This window comes from Terrapene carolina, unplaced genomic scaffold, assembly GCF_002925995.2.
Source record: "Terrapene carolina triunguis isolate 2854851 unplaced genomic scaffold, T_m_triunguis-2.0 Scaffold88, whole genome shotgun sequence".
NCBI lineage: Eukaryota > Metazoa > Chordata > Testudines > Emydidae > Terrapene > Terrapene triunguis.
In genome coordinates, this window is record NW_020664439.1 from 40,512,596 (window position 1) to 40,534,915 (window position 22,320).

At 41.3% G+C, this 22,320-nt stretch overlaps 2 protein-coding genes across 7 annotated transcripts in view; one reads left to right on the forward strand and one right to left on the reverse strand.

Annotated features, from left to right (window-relative positions):
- The window catches only part of MFN1 (mitofusin 1), a 47,397-nt gene extending 37,709 nt beyond the window's left edge, over positions 1-9,688 (forward strand). For all 3 annotated transcript variants that reach the window (XM_026650053.2, XM_026650055.2, XM_026650054.2), the window contains 6 exons: positions 168-270; positions 1,528-1,757; positions 2,806-2,961; positions 4,102-4,298; positions 7,258-7,392; positions 9,317-9,688. In XM_026650053.2, coding sequence (XP_026505838.1) covers positions 168-270; positions 1,528-1,757; positions 2,806-2,961; positions 4,102-4,298; positions 7,258-7,392; positions 9,317-9,386 — 891 coding nt within the window. In that variant the 3' untranslated portion in view covers positions 9,387-9,688. The remainder of the gene's footprint in view (positions 1-167; positions 271-1,527; positions 1,758-2,805; positions 2,962-4,101; positions 4,299-7,257; positions 7,393-9,316) is intronic.
- Positions 9,689-16,916: 7,228 nt separating this feature from the next.
- Positions 16,917-22,320, reverse strand: part of GNB4 (G protein subunit beta 4) — a 118,536-nt gene continuing 113,132 nt past the window's right edge. For all 4 annotated transcript variants that reach the window (XM_026650058.1, XM_026650057.1, XM_026650060.2 and 1 more), the window contains 2 exons: positions 18,257-18,473; positions 16,917-17,627 (listed from right to left, as the gene is read on the reverse strand). In XM_026650058.1, the coding sequence (XP_026505843.1) occupies positions 17,521-17,627; positions 18,257-18,473 (324 nt within the window). In that variant the 3' untranslated portion in view covers positions 16,917-17,520. The remainder of the gene's footprint in view (positions 17,628-18,256; positions 18,474-22,320) is intronic.

A 22,320-nucleotide genomic window follows, 5' to 3' on the forward strand; every position in this document is an offset into this window, starting at 1 on the left:
TAATTTGAGTGCATGATCATTCTCCAAGTTCTCCTCCTCCCCACCATGGATAACAATATGTTCAAAGATTATAGGGATTTCTTGCGTTCAGCATATTTCAAAATTGTTCTAACATAGCTGGCTTGTTGATATTAACTTATGTACATGCTTTCTTCATGAAACATTAGGAGCTCAACAAGCACATAGAAGATGGTTTGGGAAAAAACCTGGCTGACCGTTGCTCCGCTGAAGTCAATCAGTCAATGCATCAGTCACAGCAGGAAATGATTGGTAATATTTATACAGAGTAATGTTACTTTCACACAAATATGAGTCTGAACATGGGCAGTCTCCAGCTTAACCCAAAAAGGACTTTGTCTGCATAGAGTTATTTGTATTGGGGCAGCATCAAGCAGTCCCAGTCATAAGTCACAGCCTCATATGCTACGCACTGTACACATGAATAATGGAGAAAGAGTTCCTCCCTTAACAATGTTTAATCCAAGTAAATTCCTACTTTTACTTGTTCCTGTCTAGACAATTACGTACTGTGACTGGGATTTACTGAGTTATAATCTTATAACGCTTTACAGATCCAAAGTGCTATGCAACTGTTACTTCCCACAGGGCTTGTGGGGATTGGATAGGAGTAATTATTATCCCGATTTGGAGAAGCTGTGAAACAGAGATTAAGTGATTTATTTGCCTGAGGTGATGCACTGAGTTAGTGGTAGAACTGAGATTAGAACACAGGACTTCCCCACTGACTCTAGATCTGCTACCTTTCTTCCCTTCCTGTGTGTCTTTAACCTCTGTATGGCTAGCTTAGGGAAGGGAACTGAGTAAAATAACTTGAATTAACAGTGGCAATGTTAAAATATAGGCAATACCTGATTGTCAGATATTTCTTCAGTATAAGCCTTACCCTAGTTCACTCAGTGCAAACTAGGATTCTATCCTGAAGCTCACGTTTTGGTGCGGTCTCCTGTTTCTCTACTCCTTTTGTTAAATGCCTGTCCAACCACCCAGTCTGAACTGATTCCTGCTAATGAAACAGTCAGGTCTTGAGGAAATATATGAAGCCTTTAGTGACCTATTCCTGAGATCTCGAGAAGTCACCTCTTCCTTATTTCTACCCAAGGCTATTGGGATTGGCCAAGTAGTCCTTTGTCCATCCTGGACTTCAGGACTCTAGCTAGAGATCTTTCTGATTGGTTCAGTTAATCTCTGACCATTTTCCCCCTTTTTGTCACCACTGCCTTTCTGGATGGCTTTTTCTTTTTCCATTTTGTTTCGCTGGAATGATCAATAGTTGATCCTAATGGGACAAACAACGTTTAAACTGCAGTGCACAGAGCTGAGCACTCTCTTAATTATAATGGAAATTGCTAAGTAGACAAACTGGTAGGTTAGGCCTCAGTTAATACTGTTGCTTAGGTGTTTGTATCTGGCTTTTTGAATTTCAAAATTAGTGCATCATATGACCATCCCAAGATGGAATAAAGTTTTGCATAGTAATTAAATTTTGCTAATCCACTTTGTTTTTAGAAAATCTGACGCCATTATTACCTTCTGGTGTTCAGAATCAGCTTCAGTTGCTAATTCCATGCAGGAAGTTTGACCTCAGTTACGATTTGAACTGTCACAGTCTGTGTTCAGATTTTCAAGAGGATATCACGTTCCGCTTTTCCCTGGGGTGGACCACCCTTGTAAACCGCTTCCTAGGCCCAAAGAATGCTCATAGAGCGCTACTCGGGCTGGCAGATCCAAACTCACAGGTGAGTGCTTCCCAGGTCTTTCAGAATGGATTGAGTTGATATCTGATGTTTTCTATACATTATTTTACATGTGTATTAATAACTTGGTGTGTTGTCTGCTCACCATGTTCCCTTTGTCTGAAACTTGTTTTGGTGAGGGTTGTTATTACTGGGTTATATTCATGGATGAAATAGAGCCAGAACATCTTTCTAGTACTTCTTGCAGCTACTGTGTGTTCTTGGGGACTCTGATTTTTGTATCTAACCTTGTGGTCACCTCTTCATTTACAGTTTTTGTATAATTAAAGTGGAGCAAAGCCAGTCCTACTTCCCTCAACCTTATGGACTGTCTGGCTAGTTGGGGCAATGGAGTTTTTAAATGTCAACACTAACAAGTGGAAAGAAACTATGGTTTCCTGCTGTTGTGATAAATGTAGCAATAGCCGCTAGGACTCCAGATGTTATCCCTCCCTGCTCCCCTTATAAAGCTGGAGAGGCTGTTCAGATCTGGGATTTTGGTTCAGCCCATCATGAGGTCACCATGAAATTTGGCTCTAGGGTCCACTTAGGACTTTGCCCTAGCTTCAAAGTAAAATTCATGGGTGGATGGGTCCATTTGTAGGGGAGTGAAGGGCTGAAAGAACTGCCAGGTGGGCACAGGGCTGCTAGAATAGTGGAGAGTGGATAGGAGTTGATGAGGCATAGTGGGAATCGAACAGAACTAACTACAGTCCATTCTAGAAGCTTTAATTATATTTCAGGAATTTGGGGCAGCTCTTCGCTTCTTGACCCACCCCTGTCTGGGTTGATGAGGAGATTTTCAGGAAAGACCCATCTCTTGTTAAGTTACTAATCAGTTTGCTGAACAACTAATACTCCATTACTGCTGTTCAGGGTTAAACAAATGAAGAGCATTTTTGAATCTCCGATGATCTTACCCACTTAAAAAAAAAAAAAGTTCAATTTTTAACCCTGCTTATGGGAAAGCAAAATAAATAATAAAACCAAGCAGTTTGTTCTAGAGTTCCATAATGCTTATCACTGCGTTTGCCTTATTCTGCTCTTCTAGATCCCTCGTCCTTTAGCTTCCACCCCCTCTGCCACCTGTCTTCCTGCCGTAACTCCAGAGAACATATCACAGGAGGAACTCATGGTTTCTTTGGTAACGAGTTTAGCTTCACTAACATCACGGACATCTATGAGCATCATCATCGTTGGAGGAGTGGCAAGTAGCATTAGCAACCACCTCTATAAATGGAAAGCATGGCAGAGACTATTCCAAATGTACTCTTTTGACTGTTTGGGATGCCATCACTGCTGCATAGAATTGATGCTTGCTCTTTAGAATCAGTCTAATTAGCAATGGGCCTAGTCCTCAGATGGCATGAATCAGCATAGCTCCATTCAACTCATGACTTAAAAAGAACTATGTCTAATGAAGTTAGTCTTACTAAACAGATACTAAACAATAGGTGCACTTTCCTTTCATGCGTTTGATAAGCCCCTTGCAATCACAGGTGAAATCTAAAAATTAGTATTTAGCATAGTAAAGAATTGTTTGCTAATCAGTTTAGCCAGGGTTTCTTTGTAAATGGCTACAGAATAGTTAATTTAAAATACTTAAACTGAGTGATCAGTTTATTAGATTTCTTTGGTCTCCATTGTGGGGTTTTTTAAATTTACTCATCATAGGCAAAGGCTCCAGGAATCAGTCATGCTGTACTCTAACCTGTATGACTCTACACCATGGTTCCAATCCTGCAACCCTTACTTATGTGAATAAGGGATGCAAGATCTGTGGCATCAGAACCACTTTGCAAACTAGATGGGGTATCTAGGATAAATACTTTTTGTCTAATGCAGCAAAATCTTTACATCTTCTTGGCTAAATAGCACTGCAGTAAAGGGTATAAGATGCATTAAATGCTCGTAGTAAGTATGTAATAGGAAAACTGGCTGAGTAGGGTCATGTTGGAGCCTATATTTATTCCATACAAATGTGCTCGGTTTCTAAATTATAAAATGATTTGATTTTTTTTGTCAGGCTCAATTTGGAATTGGTGAGAGTTTTGCTTTCTGCCTCTTACTTTATTACTAGCAATAAAGATTCTGTAATCTGAATCTAGCTAACAGTTCTGCAGCTGATGCACAAGGCAGATATAGCTGAGTTGCTCTGCAGTGCTGCCGGGATGAAAAACATGTTTTGTTAATCCAGTCGGACAGAAAGGTATAAAGAGAGCAAAAACCTTAAACAGGAAGTTGACACTTTTCTATCCTCTTCTAATTCTGACCATACTCTGACAAAATACATTCCATAGAGCTACTGTCACATAACTCAGGTCATGAAAAGATGCTTCTTTTTCAGGTTTGGAGAACTGTAGGCTGGAAACTCATCTGTCTTTCCCTAAGCATGTATGGAGTATTGTATCTCTATGAGAGACTAACCTGGACAACTAAAGCAAAAGAGAGAGCCTTTAAACAGCAGTTTGTAAACTATGCTACTGAAAAATTGCAGATGATTGTCAGTTTTACTAGTGCAAATTGCAGCCATCAAGTGCAACAGTAAGTATTATACTTATCACTGTAGTCACTAATATAGGAAATACATTTCAGTGGATAATCTATGTGCATGTATTTATCAATGAAAGTTACAATAGAGACTTGAAAAGATGCTAAGTAAGAAGGTTTAAATGTCAACTTGAAATCGATTCAATTTAAAAAAATGAGCTAAAGTTGGGTCGATTACTATGGTGGCAAAGAATCCCCCTTTCATATTTTGTATGGTTTTACAGTCCTGTTTTGCACTTCACTGTTCGTGTAAATCATAGCCACGATTACCTTTCTGACTGTACCGGAGGAGAGAGAAAATGACTATACACAAAGTGGAGGGAAAAAATATTCTTTCAGTTATAGTAGCCTTAGGTGGAGGTTGAACAAGGGGGGAGGGGAACTTCTGAGAAGTGTGGCTTTTAAGTTGATTGAGCCCCTTTAACAAAATGCTTATTTTTAATGAAGGAATTTTATGGATATTGTTTCACAGAAAAAGCATCACTTTTCTGGAGCTGTAGTTTTGTTAACCTTGGTTTGTGCATTCTTACTCTCTTTACTTGACTTTAAACTAGTCCAATTCACGTTTAAGAGCAGTCGCCAGCAAGCTTCCTTAGTGCCTAAGCACTTACATTATGCAATTTTCATTAGCACTTAGCAGCAAAAAATATTCATGCTGTTGCTGAGAGATGAAAATAATGCCCTTCTTTTCCCATCATTCAGAGACGTTTTGACTTGTACTATAAAAAGCACTTATGGAAAAAGGATGGTGGGACAGATTCATGCCTAGCGTAATTCCATCTAAATCGGGTTGAAGTCGATTAAATTATGCCAGGGATGAACTTGGCCTGTAACATTTAAGCCTTTTATCTTGAGTTTAAGATGCCCTTTTAAATGGTCTGTTTTTTCTTTTGGACAAATGGGGGATTTACACAATAACAAAAGAGACAACTCATATGGGTATTACAGCATAATTATTTGAAATCATACAGTTAATTTGTGCCTGATGATAACTTTGCTTACCCTGGCAAAACAGCAGAATGTGAAATTCTTACCCCTAACTTGTATCCATCTGAGGATCTAGAATGATTCTCAATCTCTATAGGCAGTTTCTTTGCCAAGCAGCTTACTATATAAATATGAAAGTATGGCCCTGTTCTAATAGGCAGCCATAGTCGCATCCTTTTCACTAACACTGAATCACTTAAGACTCAGGATGATGGCTTGGCTTTTAGAACCTTAACCAGTTTCACTATATTCAGTGTTCTGAAAGGACTGCTTCCCTCACTCCTCGAGTCCTGGAGGTTTTGTAAGATGTCTCGGTGTCCCAGGAACATTTTCTGAGCCAGTTTGAATTGTCCTGGTTTTTCATTTAATCTATCAAAATGTTCGTTTGGTATTGTTGTTCCAAGCAGAACTGGCTCTGTATTTACCAGGGACAGTCAGTTAGTGGAAGGAGCGTTCAATGTGGTGAACACGGTTTGAAGCGATGAGAAAAGTCAAATGAATGTAGACTCTATCAAAGCTGTCAGTTTGCTCAATTTGAATGTTGGTGACACTTGTTCCGTGTTTCACGATAAACTCATTCAGATGCTAAGGGCTAGATTGAGAAAGCTACTTAGGCCTAAGTGCTTAAATCCAACAGCTTTGCACATGCCTAGTGGTGGGAACCGCGCCTAAAGGCTTGATGCTGCTAACTAATTGCTCACAGCCCTCACTCAAAGTCCCTGTGGTTTTCTCAAACGAGGTATTCTCCCACCTGTTGTCCTGATCCAGGAAGTGTGCTCAGAGTACGCCTATCGGATCATGCCTCATACATAACAGACAGCTGGTGGGTGTCCCCAGAATGCCCCATAGTCTGGCAGCTAAGGCACTCACGTGGGATGTGGGAGATCCAAGTTTGAATCCCTCCTCTGCCTGATTTGGAGGTGGGAGAGTCGGGTTCAAGTGAAAACCCTAATCACCAAGCTATCGAGTCACTCCCTTTATCTCTTGTCCAATGGCTATTTAATTATTTATACAAAATGGACCATCTCCAACAGGAGAGATCGAGACACATTCCAGAGTAATCAATAACCTGAGAACAGAGACACCTGAGGAGTGAGGGAAGCAGTCCTTTCAGAACACTGCCTATAGTTAAACTGGTTAAGGTTCTAAAAGCTAAGTGGTCAGGGCACTCACGTGGCAGGTAAGAGACCTAAATACTAGGGATTTTAATCTGGGTTTCCACATCCCAGGTGAGTGCTCTAACCACTGGGATATCAGATATAGAGCCCCCCTCTTTCTGCCCTCCTGCCCCCAGCCCCAGAGCTGATTTGACCTAGGTGCCCAACTCCAGGAGAAGCTTCACAGCTGAGAATCCCAAGCATAGATAGGCCCCTCCCTTCAGCCTGTCAGGCACCCAAATTCCCTTGTGAACCTAGGCCTAAGCCCGAACCCAGTCCACTGCATTTCATTCTTAGCTAATTTAGGTGGGTCTCTACTCAGCAACTTGATTCTGAGAATCCCTTTCTTAGGCATCTAACTCTTCTCATGCATTGTTTGGGAAGCCTGGGCACCTAACTTGGAGCTGAGAATCCCACTAAGCAGCAGGACACCTCGGAGTCAGGCATTGCAACACCTACATCCCTTTGTGAATCTACCCCCAAGTTCATAGCAAAAATCCACTACTCTGAGAACAGTCTCCAGCTTCGGAGTCAGAAGCTGGCAGTAGCAACATCAGCATATATTTAAAACAAGGTCTATTTTGTATTATTTTTTCATGACCCTAAAAATACCACCACCACAGTGTCCCTGTTTTATTGATGTTTCAAGAGAGAGTCCCTTTGCTCATTCTTCCTCGTGCTGTCTGTCTTTATGCAATTGTGTATAGCAGTTGGTGGCTGTTCTGATTGCATTGTTCTGCTCATGGACTCTGAAGTGTAGTGTAACACAAAGTATGGTAAACTGTGATTACAAACTTGTTTTCCTTTAGAGAGATGGCCACTACCTTTGCTAGACTGTGTCAGCAAGTCGACGTTACTCAGAAAAACCTGGAAGAAGAAATTGCTAGGCTGTCCAAAGAAATAGATCAGTTAGAGAAAATACAGAGTAACTCAAAGCACCTAAGGTAATGATCCTTTTGTATTGACTCAGCCAGTTGCTTGAGAGAGAAATCTTGAACTAGCCAGCTGGAGAGAAACTGAAATCCTGGCTCCACTGAAGTCTGAGAGTTTTGCCATTGATTTCAGTGGGACCAAGATTTCACTCCCATGTCTGTAGTCATGGCAGTACTGTATCATCAAATAAGTGTGTGTGTGTGTGTGTTTGCTGCTGTTTTCAGCTGTTAATGAGCATTCTGACATGTGCCTTGAAACTGTGGTGCAGGGTAAAGCATGGTAATATATATATCTTCTTGCCTCGTACACAGTGGCACTGAAACACTTTTAATAGTGGGGTGCTGAAAGCCAGCCCCCCTTACGCCTGTCTGCTCCCGAGCTGGAGCCAGGAGCAGGGCCGTGTCTCTGGGGGGGGGCCCAGACAGGGGTAAGGGGGCAGAGGCTGGGGCCACAGCTGGGAACTGGGGGGGGGGGAGACTCCTCCACATCCCTAGTTCCTGCACCTGTGCTCGTACACCAGGAGCAGCAGTTGTGTTCTTTTAAAGTTATGTTAGCCACTGGGCGACGTGGGGAAAGTCTCTAACAAAATATCACCCCATCCTCATGTTGATCTTCTCCCTCTGTGCCTGGTTCCTTTTCTCTGCCCAGTAAAAATGGATTTCTCAAGAATACTTTATCAAGCTCCAACAATACATGTCACTTCCCTGCCTGAGCAGCTTTTGTCCCCTTGGAGACGGGGCATGAGTTCCTAAGCAGGGCTTGGGTACAAAGCTCTCTCCATAGGAATACTCTTAGCTGGGAGTAGGGTAAATTCAGCTCCTGTATTTCATCCCACCTCTTCTCGCTCATCCAAGCAGGGCCCCTTTCTCTTTTGGAGATGCCTTCCCAGTGCCAGTGGACCCCAACCCCTTCCAGCAGGCTGACAATGCACCCTTTTGTCTCCTCACCTAGCAGCCAGTGGGGCAACAGTTGGCTTTGTGTCTGTTTTCTCTCCACCCTTGGCTTGCCATTGGGTGCTGCACACTGTCCTCAGGCTGAGTCCCTTGCTCTGCTAAAAATGTCAGTTAAAAGGGGTTTATCTCAACCAGCATTAGCTACAGGAGTCCTAGTGTAAACAATTTAGGTGTGTTTTTAACCCTTTGTTGTGTAACCCTACATGGGCTTCTCTGATTGAATGGCATTGAAAGCATTGCCAGTAGTCCATCTATCCCAGGGCTCCCAGTGGTGCCAGCAGAGATGCTGAAGGGTGGTAGCAGCGGTTAGACGTTCTTAGAAAGTTTTGCTAATGTAGACAGGAACTGGGAGAGCAGAGCTACAAGAAATGGGGGGGGGGGGGGGGGGTTTCTTGCTCCCAGCAACAAGAAATCCACGGTCCCTTCTAGCACAGTGATTCCTCATGCCTTTGTGAAACGCTTAGGAACTAGCCCCTCGCTAAGGTGTTACATATTCAGATTAGCCAGCATCCTGAGGTTTAAAGATATGTCTACACCGCAAAAAAACCCACAACACTGCAGCAAGTCTCAGAGCCTGAGTCAACTGATGCAGGGTCATGAGGCTCATGCTACAGGACTAAAAATGATAGTGGAGATGTTCCTGCTTGAGTCTGAGCTCTGAGACCCCTCACTGGGCTCCAGCCTGAGTGGAAACTACACTGCTACTCCAAGTCAGTTGATCTGGGCTTTGAGATTTGTGTGGGGTTTGGTTTGGTTTGCAGTGTAGATGGACTCTGAATCTCAGACCCTGACTGGGCAGAGCACATAAGCACTTGTTACAGTGCTCTTCTGAGTCAGGTGGTCTAAGTAAGATTTCTCGTGTCCTGAATTTCATTACTAAAGAGGCTGAAGACTCTTGTGAGAGTTTGGGTGCATGCAAATAAGCCTGGGGTATTGTATTGCTACATGTGGATCAATCACTTTTCTCTTGTTTGTTTTACAGAAACAAAGCCCTTCACCTTGAAAATGAGCTGGATGTTTTTACAAAGCATTTTCTTCAGCAGAATAAATAGACCAATCTCTTTTCATTGCTGGCTTCCTTGGGTAACTGCCTGTAGGACAAAATTATAGAATGACACATTGCTCCCCTGTGGAGTCACATGAAATGACTTATATTTTTAAAATTACCTTGATTATACTTGTCAGATACTGTAACGTCCAGTTCACATTTTTGCAATGAACTGTATCTAAAAGCTGTGGTAAAGAGAAATTTTGCAAGAGCAAAATGATAATTTATATTTACTGACAAATACTGAATTTATTCTTCTGGAGACTTAAAATAAAAAAATAAACCCTGTATTATTTTGTTTTAGTATTTACCAGTGGCAAATCCCACCTTCCTGGCATCTGGGAGTTATGTAGGGAGAGAATCCATTATTTCTTCTCTCCCTCACATCAGTATCAATGTCTCCCAGTTCTCTAGAAATAGCTGGTGGTGCTGCTTTTTCATATTTGTTTTATGAATGAGAATATTAGGTGAACAGCTCTAGCAGCCTAAAAGTGCTTCTTTAGATTATTTGAATTCAGATAAAATCAGTTGGGCTGGGCTGTTACCCTGCTTCTGTTTGTTTATAGATAGACCTGCCATTTTTACTTGTATACATGATGCTTTCAAGTAAACTTGATTCCTTGTAGGTATTTTGGAAAGCTTTAAAAATTCAAGCATGCTGCAATGATGGAATGGCAGTGTTCATCACACAGGAATATTGAAAACCAAAGTAAGTTAATGTGTATAAAGTTCAGGTGAATCTGTCCTGTGCGGCATGCAAGCCTCTACCTACAACAAACGGGGGGCTTCTGCTATACAGTTGATCTACACTCATCCCAAACTATGCAAAAATTCAGCTACAGTATCAAAGCTTTTATCTAAGCACCCTCGGGAGGGCTTGCTATTTTCTTGTCACCAGGGCAAGTGATGTAGCCTAGCCTTCAAATATTTCTCTCACTACATCATGAATACCTGCCATGTTCTGGTGTGAACATTATAAATTGAATTTCTCTTCAGACTGTATACAGTTGGGAAACAATATTGCATTTACCTGTGGATACTTTTCCATATTGCTTGCTTCCTTCCCCGACCACTTGTTTAGGCACTATCTTAAGTTCCTGAATTATTTAGCTGCCACCTGCAGGCATGTGTTTCTGGTTTTTTTTAAATCTTGGCCACTAGCTCCCTCTGTTCTAGCTTTGTGAGAAGTTAAGTGTGTGGATGTTTCCATCTTAATCCGCTTTTAAAGGGTGGTAGTAGGCCAGGGACTGTCAATAGATGTTAGCAATGATACCCAAGTGCTTCCTGATGCAGACCATGTGCAATTTCACCTGTATTTTATAAACAGGCTTTTAAAAAATATTTGAGGTGAAAGCCTGTCTGAATATTTATATATCCTTTATGAAAGTGCTTAATGCTGCAACATCAGGTTTAAAACCAAACTCGAGTGACTGTGGTGGCTTAAGGCACATTTTTATTGTTGCTTGAGTACTTGCTGGGATTTTCCACTAATTTACAAAAAAGGGCTAATGAAATGCACTTTGTTTTTTAAGACTTGCTCAATACTTTATTTTAAAAGCAGGAAGTGATCACTGAGAAGCTGGGTATGCTGCATGCTAACTCTCTCCATTCAAAGTGTTTCAGGGTCATAATTTTCCTTATTGTTGTGGACATTTGAGTATGCTACCAGCTGACTGTTAAAAGGCTAAAGATGTTATGAGATGTGAAGATGGGCTGCAGCCCAGCTGGTTAAATGTACAGAAATTCTGCAAGGGGAAGAGTTGCAAATGTATTTATAAGAAGTTTATTCTTGGAGAGCATTTCTAGACTAGTTTAATTTTTGGGGTGGGGGGGGGAGAATGCTACCCCTTTAACTCATTGAATTTAGTTTGGCAGATTAGATGATGCACTATTCCTCATTTTAAACTTAGCACCTTCTGCTACACACTGCTGGTGAATGGGGTCGTTTTATTTGCATCTTGTACTCCTGGGAAGAGGGTAAAAGGCTCCTTCAGTAGCGTATGGCTCACAGCCAGATTTTTATTACAAAAACTGTTCTAAAGCATGAGACCTGTGTAATTCAAGGTTGCTTTAGTTTCCACTTTGTGGAAATTCTGACACTTCATGACAGTCACTTACTGGTGTTCCCTATAGTTTTGTTGGAAGACGTCAAGTGAATGAGCAAAATGGTAGCTGTGGAAATAAAATTCAGAATTCTTTCTACTGGAAGTAAAGTGTTAGTGTGGTTCTTCAGAAGAGTATGTCCTATAAAAGGATGTTCCTTCATTGCTTGATGGGACAGCTGCTCCCCCCCTCAGTTAAGGGGGGTATGCATGGCTGAGGATATCCTGCTCCCACAGAGTAAGTTCACTTTTCTGCCACTATTTGCATTATTTTAAATCAACAGGGGAAAAACATTTGAGTTTAACTCCTCCTTTCTGGGAACAGCAGCTGCCCCTATACTATGTACATGCCATTTTGTTTCAAGTTATTAGAGAGCAATTGCATTCCTTTACATATAAAAGGATGTCAGGCTAAGGGTATACACAAGATATTTAAAAGCTTGTCCCTTTTATTAGCAAAGGTATTCTGCTCTCATCTTCTAATAGCATGGATTGCAAAGCCCCTTCTGTTCCCCTTTCTGGTATTGCAGCAGAAAGTAGTGGTGTTTAAGAGGGAAACTGACTCAGCTTGCCTAAAGAATTATGAAATAAATTCCAAATCCAGAATGCCACTTTCAAACTGGGGATAACATGGTCACCTAAAGCAGACTCTGCTTGTGAAGGACCAGGTGCTCTAATCATTACTGTAGTCCAGGGGATCTGTGTTTCAAAAAGATGTACTTCAGCAGAGTTGGGGTCTGCTCTGTAGCACTTTTGACATACCTTTAATAGTATATTCACTTTATAGATGAGGCAGTGCTATTTGTGTCAAAATCTGTCTTAGTCATCATTCAAAGCCATAAACGTTACAAGTGTATTTATGCTATATCAGGGGTCGGCAACCTTTCAGAAGTGATGTGCCAAGTCTTCATTTATTCACTCTAATTTTAGGCTTCGTGTGCCAGTCCTAAAAACGTTAAAATGTATAAGGTCTCTTTCTATAACTCTAATATATAACTAAACTATTGTTGTATGTAAAGTAAATAAGGTTTTTAAAGTGTTTAAGAAGCTTCATTTAAAATTAAATTAAAATGCAGAGCTCCCTGGACTGGTGACCAGGACCCGGGCAGTGTGAGTGTCACTGAAAATCAGCTCGCGTGCCATAGGTTGCCTACCCCGTGCTATATCTTAAGTAACTTTTAAATGTATGCTGGAAGTTATTAGTAATATCTGTAGGGAGGGGCTGTTGCAGAGTTGTATCTGTTGCATTCATCTTTAGAAGACTGCCATGGTAGAAGGAAGGTTGTAAAATAAATACACACACCACAGCAAGTCTGGTTAAAAGCACTTGTTTATTGGTTACAATATCAATTCATGGCAACATCTTTCACTGAGCCACTGTACAAATACAAAGAAAAGATCCATTGGGGGGGAAGGGGGAGAAGCTATAAACAGAGTTCATAGCAAGTGATTTTTTTTTAAACAGGGAAGTCTATATAACAGCCCTGTTATAGAACAAGTGGCACAAGTCCTTGTTTTGAATTAGCTTAAATAAAAGCTTTAAGACTGTTTCTGAATACATACACAATCCAAAGGCAGTGCAGAATCACTTCATAATTGGTAACATTACTGAAGTTTTCCATCAAAGTAGTCAGCAACAAGTGAAAGTAAAATTAAAACCATTAGATGAGAAATGCTGGGCCATCAGAGCTAAGTGCCAAACTAAGAGTCAAGCATGTTTAAAAAAAAAATTAGTTTTGGACTCCTTTGGATGTAATATGTAGTACAAGTGTTCAGATGCTTTTTTTTTTTAAAAAGGAGAAACAAATAGAGCACCATTGTGTAAGTAAAACAAAGCCTTGAAATATCTAAGACTATTCCACTGAAGTCCATATTAGTCAAAACCTAAACATACTGTGTGGTATAAGAATGTCAGGCACATTTAATCTGTTATCAGTTATAATCAATTATTAACACTGTTCACACATTTACCATAACAACACTGCATTAACATTCTGCATGTATTTTACACAACCAGCAATTGGATAAAAAGGCTTGTGGTGCCTCTGAAGTGTAGGAAGTAGTTTTACCAGCATGCATGCCAGATTACTGTATACAAAGTGCACCATCAACCCATGCTTAATTACTTTTACAGGAAATGCTATCTCAAAATCTGTCATTCTGCTACACAACCATTTCATACCAACTATTTGAATTAGCCAATACCTATTCTCACCAACATTTTAAAGCACAGCACTAAATCTAGTGGAGGTGACAGTGTCCTCAAAGAGGAAAGACTAAGCACTCTTGGAATGTTTTTACAATATCATCATTTCACCCTAAAGTAATGTGAACTTCGTGAGGGGACAAGTGGTTACATTAACTGAATTAAAGAGTTGTCTATTTCCAATCCATGCATTATAGTATGCACATAAGGACTAGCTGGTATGTCAATTCAGCACTGCCAAATCAGGGTCAACCTCTCTCCTCAGAAGAAAGCAGTTTGAATGAGTTTTTCTACTGAACCAGCAGTTCGGTCAGATACTTATGTGACATTCAGCAAGGCAGATGGTAATGACATTTAGGAGGAAAAAAGTCTAGAGATGGTTGAAAGGAGGTACACACATTACCCATACTAAGTGAATGTACATTAGCACAATGCCATGTCAAAGCTTTTTGTGGTTTCTAGAATCTCACCCAGTATTTTTACTAATAAAGTGATAAAGGCTGAATATACATGGGAGCAAGTTCAAACTGGAAGTTTGCTTGATCAGTATCCTTCACCATAAAGCTAATCAGCCTTAAAAAAAAAAGTGGACAGCAGCTGTACCTGAATTAATCTGTAATTTCATATGAGGCACATATTTCCAGTTTCCAAGTTACAGCTTCAACCAATTACATTTTTGCTACGCCCGTTCTTTTAAAGTACATTTAAACACGGATTTAATATTAGAACGAAGCCTGGAAAAAGGTTACTTTCCTATCAATTACAGATTTTTGGCACGATGGTCATAACTGTTTTTAGTACTAAGTATTACTAATTCCAAAATCTAGTAAATATTTTTGTAACCACATAACGTATTTGAAATTAAGATAGCTCTACAGTTTGGCAGTGGTAAACTTTTCACAATAGTTTAATGTGTACCCCATTGGGCTATAAAATCCACTACCTGTATTAAACTGGTTCACCATCATGTGAACGGTTAGAATCTACACTAACCTGCATATCTGAGCTTATATTAAGCTACAGGTATACATCTTTTAGTCTAAAAATATCCATGGAGACATTTTCTTTGAGATGCAGGAGTCTGGATGAAAGCTTTCAAGTAAAACCTGCAAATGGTGGCTTATAGCAGAAGATGGGATTTGGTGCTTGGTTTAAAATTAAGCTGCAATTAACCTCTATCTTAATGAGTGTACCATCTTGAAAATTCACCCATAAGCAATGCTTAAAAAAACTGAAATTGCTCATATAGGCCCATTATAGGACCTCAGTTTAAGATGTAATCATGTAATAAATGTCCCACTACTATAAATGCTTTAAAAAAGGCAAACAATCCAAACAGACTTATACCAGGACTCCAACAGTAACCACTATTTTGGTGTACATTCGCCCCAGGAGTTAAATATTTCCTCAGGTGTTGACATCCCGTTACCCTTTTAGAAACCTGATTTACTTACGAGTTAGACAGCAAACATCTATACTGCAGTATAAAGGGAAATAGCTTATGATATTTAATTGCAAGTATGGGAAGTCACTTTACAACACTGGCAACTAGGAAGTCACTTCAAGATGCACCTTTAATGAGAAACTATTTAGTAATTTAAATTTTTCCTCTAAGAGTTTACTAGCAAATTTTCAGAATGATTCACTCAAACCAGAAGCAGCTGCAAGTTTAAAAATCAAAGGCACCATTAAAAAATATCAAGTGTTCTGCCTGACCTCAAAGAGCTGCCCTCTTGGAAAAAGATACAAATAGTCCATAAATAATTCTGTTAATGCAAACAGAGCAGAACACAAAATAATCTTGCTGAAAAGAAAATGCAGATGAGTTTCTGTGATCTACAGCAGAACATGATTTTGGTCCTACACCATAATCTGCCTTTAGTAAGTGTATACTGCTCCAGCACGGGATGTGCTTTTTAACGGATACTGGATTGACTACAGTTGGCACATTTATTGGCACCTCCACCGTTGTAAACATGGCATATTTACAGGCACAGTCCGGAAGTACTGAAATTAGAATGACAAGTGGTAGAAACTTCACAAACAGTGGTCTCAGCAACAATCTCTTTTCATATTACAGACTGCTGGGCACTTATGTTCACAAACTGACCCAAGGACATTTGGATACATCGCACCTTCAGGTGGGGGCAGCAGATTAACATTAACTTTCAGCTTTATGGTAATTTGTTTAAATACACACATTTAAAATAAATCACTTACGAGAAGCCAACAGAGAATGGCCCTTTCCTGAAAGTATCAGGTACTTTCATGCCCAACTCAGATTCCCCCAGGGACATCCATCACAAACATGGACACGCTGCCAGCACCAGAGATAAGTGATCTTCATGGGTAGTTTCAAATGGGTTTGAGTCACATGATTTGTCATATACCTACACAATAAGAAAATGCTTACTAGCTCAAGTGCTCTCAGTGCCTTCCATTTTATAAGTGAATCATATCAAGATCAGGCATATAAAAGGAAATGACTATTTACTGTCAGTTTGCAGATTGGCATCTTATTAGATACCAAAGCACAGACCACTTCGGTTGTAAATGAACTAGCAGGATTTTAAATTTAGAGTGTAAAGTTTTAGAGGGATCAGAAAGATTATCAAAAAGGTTATTGTTCATTGTAGATAACATGGTCACTTCAACCATTACACAAGACAAGCATGTTCTGTTGTGAAATATTAGGGTGAACCTCTAACTTTGCAGTTCTAGTAAGGGATTCACTGTACTTCCTAAGCCATCCGTAGGAAGCCTTCATAGAGAAACCCTCTTAAATCTCTTCATTTGCTGTAGTAGTTGAACAGCAACTTTGAAGAAATTGTAAAAGTGTACACAATCTATTCAGTCAACTCCATGCTAGAATATCACCTTGCTAGTGCATGGCAGCTGGAGTTTGCAGTGGATCAGAATCCTCTCATTTACAACTCCACTGTCAAAAGGAAAAAGCACTCACCCACTTAGTGACAGTAATGTGTTACTTGACTTAAGTACTCTGTTCTTCTGATGCCAGCGTGTTAAAACCTTATTTTGTTATATTACATATATATGTACCTAATGGCATTAACATTCTCTTGGTGCTTGGAGGCCATGGCTGCTGATGGATGAACCAGGAACCACTGGCTGGAAGGAGTAATCCCCATGCTTAAATAGACAAATAGGTCTAGAAGTGAATAAGTAAGGCGCTAGGTATTACCACGGTCATCAGGGCCTTTTTAAAAAAAAAAAAAAAAAAAAAAGTAGTAATTCAAATGCCTTCCATTATAAAAACACATACATACCATTGGCTCCACTTTATCTACAGTAAATTCACAAAAGCGTTTAAAACAGCAATCTAGTTCATCCACTACAGAACTCAGAAGTGACATCTCAGGTTAAATGCAAAGCTATAAATGTAGTTCCTTAAAAAATGCAAACATATTTCTTTACATACAGACAAATGTTACATGATTGGCTGCTATAATGTGTATATTCTGTTATGTACAAAAAAAGTACAGAATTAGCAGACTTTGAGCACAAGCAGAAATCCCTCGAGGACAATCTAACCAAACCACCAAAAACAAAAAAGACTGGCTCTTAGTTTCTCAGTCACCATGATTATGTGTGCTGGCCTGGCCCCTTTTTAAAAGTCAGTGATTTCTCCACCCCCACCCCTATTTCTTCACTTGATTTTTTTCTAGTTTACAGAAAGCCTTTTTGTGTAATAATCAGTGAATAGAAAAACTTCACCTGCAAATACAAGGTAGAAATGTTATTTCACAGCTATAGGCTGCAGCATTGATCTCTCCAGATCTCAATGGAGAATGTACATGTTTGTCTCCCAGTTAATTCCAGATTCTGAGAAAACTGTCCCAAGACCCTGTAGCTACAGCCATGCCATCATCAGTAACACCTAAACAGCTGACACGGTTGTCATGGCCAGCAAGGACACCTGGAAGAGAAGATGGAGGAGGTTAACAGCTGAAGCTTTTCAAGTTTTGTACATTACTTTTCAGGTTAAATTCACCTCAAGACATCCTGGAGGAGGTTTTTGTTTGTTTTTAAGAGTGGTTAAGTGACAGAAGAAGTATCCTCCTCTATGTTTTATCTTAAAAGCAATATTAGCGCCTCAACATTATGAGTTAGCTCCTATCTTGGGAAGTCCTGAACCCTTGAACCAAATATTTTAACTATTTTGCATTTGGATTTTCCCAGTATATTATATAATAAAGTAAATAAATAAATCGGAGGTGCTGACAATGTCTATAACCAAAACCAGACACGAAACCACTTACTGTACACAACAGAAAACCTCACCTCTCTTTTCTAAACATCACTATTACCAGATCTGAAATTATGAAAAAGTAAAATGCAAGAAAATAGGGATACAAATCCAAAAGTAAACCTTTACGTTGAGTAAAGGAAGCAGAGAAGATTTCACAATTCAACAGCAGCCGCAGGTATCATCACTACCAGTGAACTAGTTTTATGTTTAAAAGTTACAGAAAGTGGAATGTGTTCCATGTTGAGATCCTGCTAAAGAAAAAGAACTGCAACTCACTGCAGATACCATTTACCAACCTGCTCTTTCCCCCTTCAGAGTATCCCACACATTGCAGTTGAAGTCATCATAGCCGGCTAGCAAGAGACGACCACTTTTTGAGAATGCTACAGAAGTGATTCCACAGATGATATTGTCATGGGAGTACATCATTAACTCCTGATCTGCACGCAGGTCAAAGAGTCGACAAGTGGCGTCATCAGAACCAGTCGCAAATGCATGTCCATTGGGGAAGAACTGAAAATGAAAATGAGACAGGAGTTTGACACCAGAGAAAAGTGTTGCTCATGCCCGGTTTCAAAAACTGCATGTAGAGATTGTCTTTACTGAGATATTCAGATACAGCACAATTTCATGAGCAAAAAGAAAACAAAAAGACATCAAAATGGATTGTCAATAAAATGCAACTGTTGTGCACACACAATTGTGTTTAACACTTGTAGCATAGTACTGACCAAAGGCAGGTGCATTCAAACTTTGCCCAGCCAATGACTTCATTGGCAAATTTCAAAAGACAGAGGGATGCAACTAATTTCCACACATCTCATGGAGTGGAGCATAGCCATTTTTTCCTTTGGCATGAGCCATGGAGACTGGCCTGTACACAATGTTCCACCTTGAGCTGGTCAGTCAGGTTGCTTGGATCACAACAGAGGACTGCAAGCTAGCACTTCAGCCTCCAAAATTCACACCTACTAAATAATCCGTATTAAGTACCTCATTGATTTAAATGTCAGTGAAAGGTACCAAGCACATTTCAGGATTAGACCCAAGCGTATGGGCTGCATTTCTCCACAGATCATGCTGCTGGTATTCCAGAGACGTAAGAATTTGCAGTGTTTATAAAAAAGATACAATGTAGGTTTAGATTTATTTTTTTTTCCAAATTAGTGGAGATATCCTATCTCCTAGAACTGGAAGGGACCGTGAAAGGTCATCGAGTCCAGCCCCCTGCCTTCACTAGCAGGACCAAGTACTGATTTTTGCCCCAGATCCCTAAGTGGCCCCCTCAAGGACTGAACTCACAACCCTGGGTTTAGCAGGCCAATGCTCAAACCACTGAGCTATCCCTCTCCCCAACCCATTTCATCACCCATTAAACAGAATTTGTGTCCTGTGGATCAGGACATAAAATGTGGCTGTGACAAACAGAGGAAATACACTCCAGTTTAGAAATATTACAAAGCTATTCCAAGGGTAAACATATTCTGCATTTTTAAGCACTAGTTTCACCGTTGGTTTCCAGAGTTTAAAGATGCCCTTTTCTACAGGAAATCCAAATACACACTGGTTAACATAAAAGTAAGAGAACTGACTCCATCTTGAAGTTTTATTCTTTACTCCTAAAAAAAAAAAACCAGTTACCTTCTTGTAACTGTTGTTTTGATATATGTTGCATATGTCCATTACACTAGGTGTGTACACATCTCATGCATCAGTGCCAGAGTTTTCCCTAGAGATACCCACAGGGGTGGCCACACCTGCACCCTCGCATGCCGTGTGCCCTGAGCAGAGGGTTTACCAGGGTGGAGCCACCCCAGCCTACCTTCAGTACCTTCACACTGTATCTTCTTCCGTCTCGTGTACACCAAAGAGTGAGGTCAACCTAGCTATGTCGCTCAGTGATGTGAAAAATCCCAACCCCTGAGCAATGTAGTTAAGCCAACCTAACCCCCAGTGTAGACAGTGCTGGTTGAGGGAAGCCTAGCTATTGCCTCTCATGGAGGTGGATTACCTATGCTGATGGGAGAACCCCTCCCACTGGCATAGGTAGTATCTATACTTGAAGTTCATCTGCAGCTGTGCCACTGTAGCATTTCAAGTGCAGACAAGCCCTCAGATGAGAGACTCCAATGCACTGGGGAAGGAGGGCGGGTCACGTAAAGAACATATGCAAGACATCTCAAAAGAGCAGCTGCAAGGAGTAACCATTTTTTCAAGCGATTGCACATGCCCATTACACTAGGAGACTCCCATGTAGTTTCCAACAGAGCTGGGACTAGGATTCTCATCAGAAGAGGGACTGCCGAACTGCTTTCCCCACATTTGTGTCTTCTCTTGACGTGGTAGTAATCACATAATATCTAGCAAAGATGTGGACTGAAGACCACGTTGCCTCTCTGCAGATGTTCACAATATCGATGCTTCCCAGAAATACTGCAGAAGCTGAGTGCGCTCTGGCTGAATGCAGAGAGCACTTCTGAGAAGGCGTTAGGCCCTTGATCTTGTAGCACATGAAAACACAGCTGGTGATCCACTTGGATAGTCACTACACCGTTACAGGACACTCATTCGTTCTGCATAGGAGATGAATAGTTGAAAATAGACCCAAAAGTGCTTTGCTCTATCTAGATAAAAAAACAGTGACCAGCAAACATCCAAAGCGTGGACCTGTTGTTCATCATTATGAGCACATGGCTTTGGAAAGACGACCAATATATAGATTAGTCAAGGTGGAAATCAAATACTACCATGATGAAAAATTTAAGGTGTAGCCTAACCTGTACTTTGTCTCCTCCCCCCCCCCCCTTTTTTTTTTAAGGTTTTGTGACACACTACACTCCAGAGGAGCGCCCTATAACCCCCATATTCATCATTTGTATATAGTTGTGATATTGCATACAAAGCATGCCTTATAAGGTATCATGGGAAAGGTTATGATCTGCTGAAACCCATTGTTCCATCTAAATATATGTATCATTAATGCATATGAAGTTATGAGAATTGTGTTATATGGCTGTCACTAAAATATGCTGTGGGAAGCGCCCAGATACTAGCTCCCCAAAGACAATAACCAGGGGGATAAACTACCCAGGCGGGTGTCGAACCACCATCAGTCATTGTCCAGATAAGAACAGATTTAAAATTTTTATTCAAGTTAATGTTTAAAATTAAATATACACAAGTTAAGAGGTAAGGTACTGTACATCTGGGGTCAGGCTTGGGTTATGAGGGATTACAGGTAACTGTTGCAAGGATGAAGTGATACATACATATCACATAACCGGCATAGACCCAGATTGGGGTGCAAGAGTTTTTTTAAAGTGTCAGTGGATAGGTGGGCTCGGGTACGCCACCCATGGGATTTATAAGGAGTCCAAGTCAGTATCGGTGCAGCGAATGAGTACATGGGTGGGGTGCGTCCCTTGGCTCGTTAGGGAAGGAAGTGGGCTATTTCCCTGGTCGGCGGTCTCAATTACTCAATGTGGTATTGACAGTGTCCTGTGATGTGTTCCATATAAATGTCTCTTGACCACCTGATGGTGTCGGACACCATGAGCTGTCTCATGAGCCGGGCGTAGCGTCGACCGACTCCGCACGCTCTCAGTACCGGCTTGTTGTGGGGGTCCCACGAGTCCAGGGCTCCCACGATCAGGGCGTGTATCTGCACCTCGTAGCCCTGGGCTCTCAGAGTCTCGGCCAGCGGGGTGTACTTCGACGCCTTCCGTGCTCGGGCCTCGTGGAAGGCCGGTGACCGGTTTTCAAATGGCACCGTGACATCTACCATGAGGACCTTCTTTTCTGCGTCCGTCACGACGATGTTGGGTCGCAGTCTGCTGTCTGTCCCAGGGATGGCGGAGTCGAGGGTGATCTTCCCCAGGGATGGCGGGATGGCTTTCACCAGCCGGTTCTGGATGGCATTGTGGCGGTGCCACCAGGCTCCGGAGTGCTGTTTGCATCCACACAGGAAGTGGGGCAGGGTCTCGTTTGCGTAGCCGCACTTCCTGCAGCGCTTGTCCCGGTTGCCGTGGCAGATGGCTCCGTTGAGGGGAACGCAGTTGAGTCGGGTCCTGTGGTCGAACCGCCAGTTGGCGAACCTGGTGAAGCTGCCCCCGGGGAGGAAGTGGTTGCTGGCGTCCCACTTGCTGGACACCTCGAACACCTTTCCCTGGTCCGGCTTCTGCTTGAGGTTCTCGGCATAGTGGCAGCGGATGGCGTCTTTCAGGGTCCTTTCCAGCATAGCTCTGGCGGTCGGGGTGATGATGGTGTGGTCCGGGGTCTTTATTCGTAGCACCAGTATTCCCAGCACTCCTTGCACCACTTCCAGTGGCAGCCGATCCTCTTTCCCAGGCGTCTAGAGGCG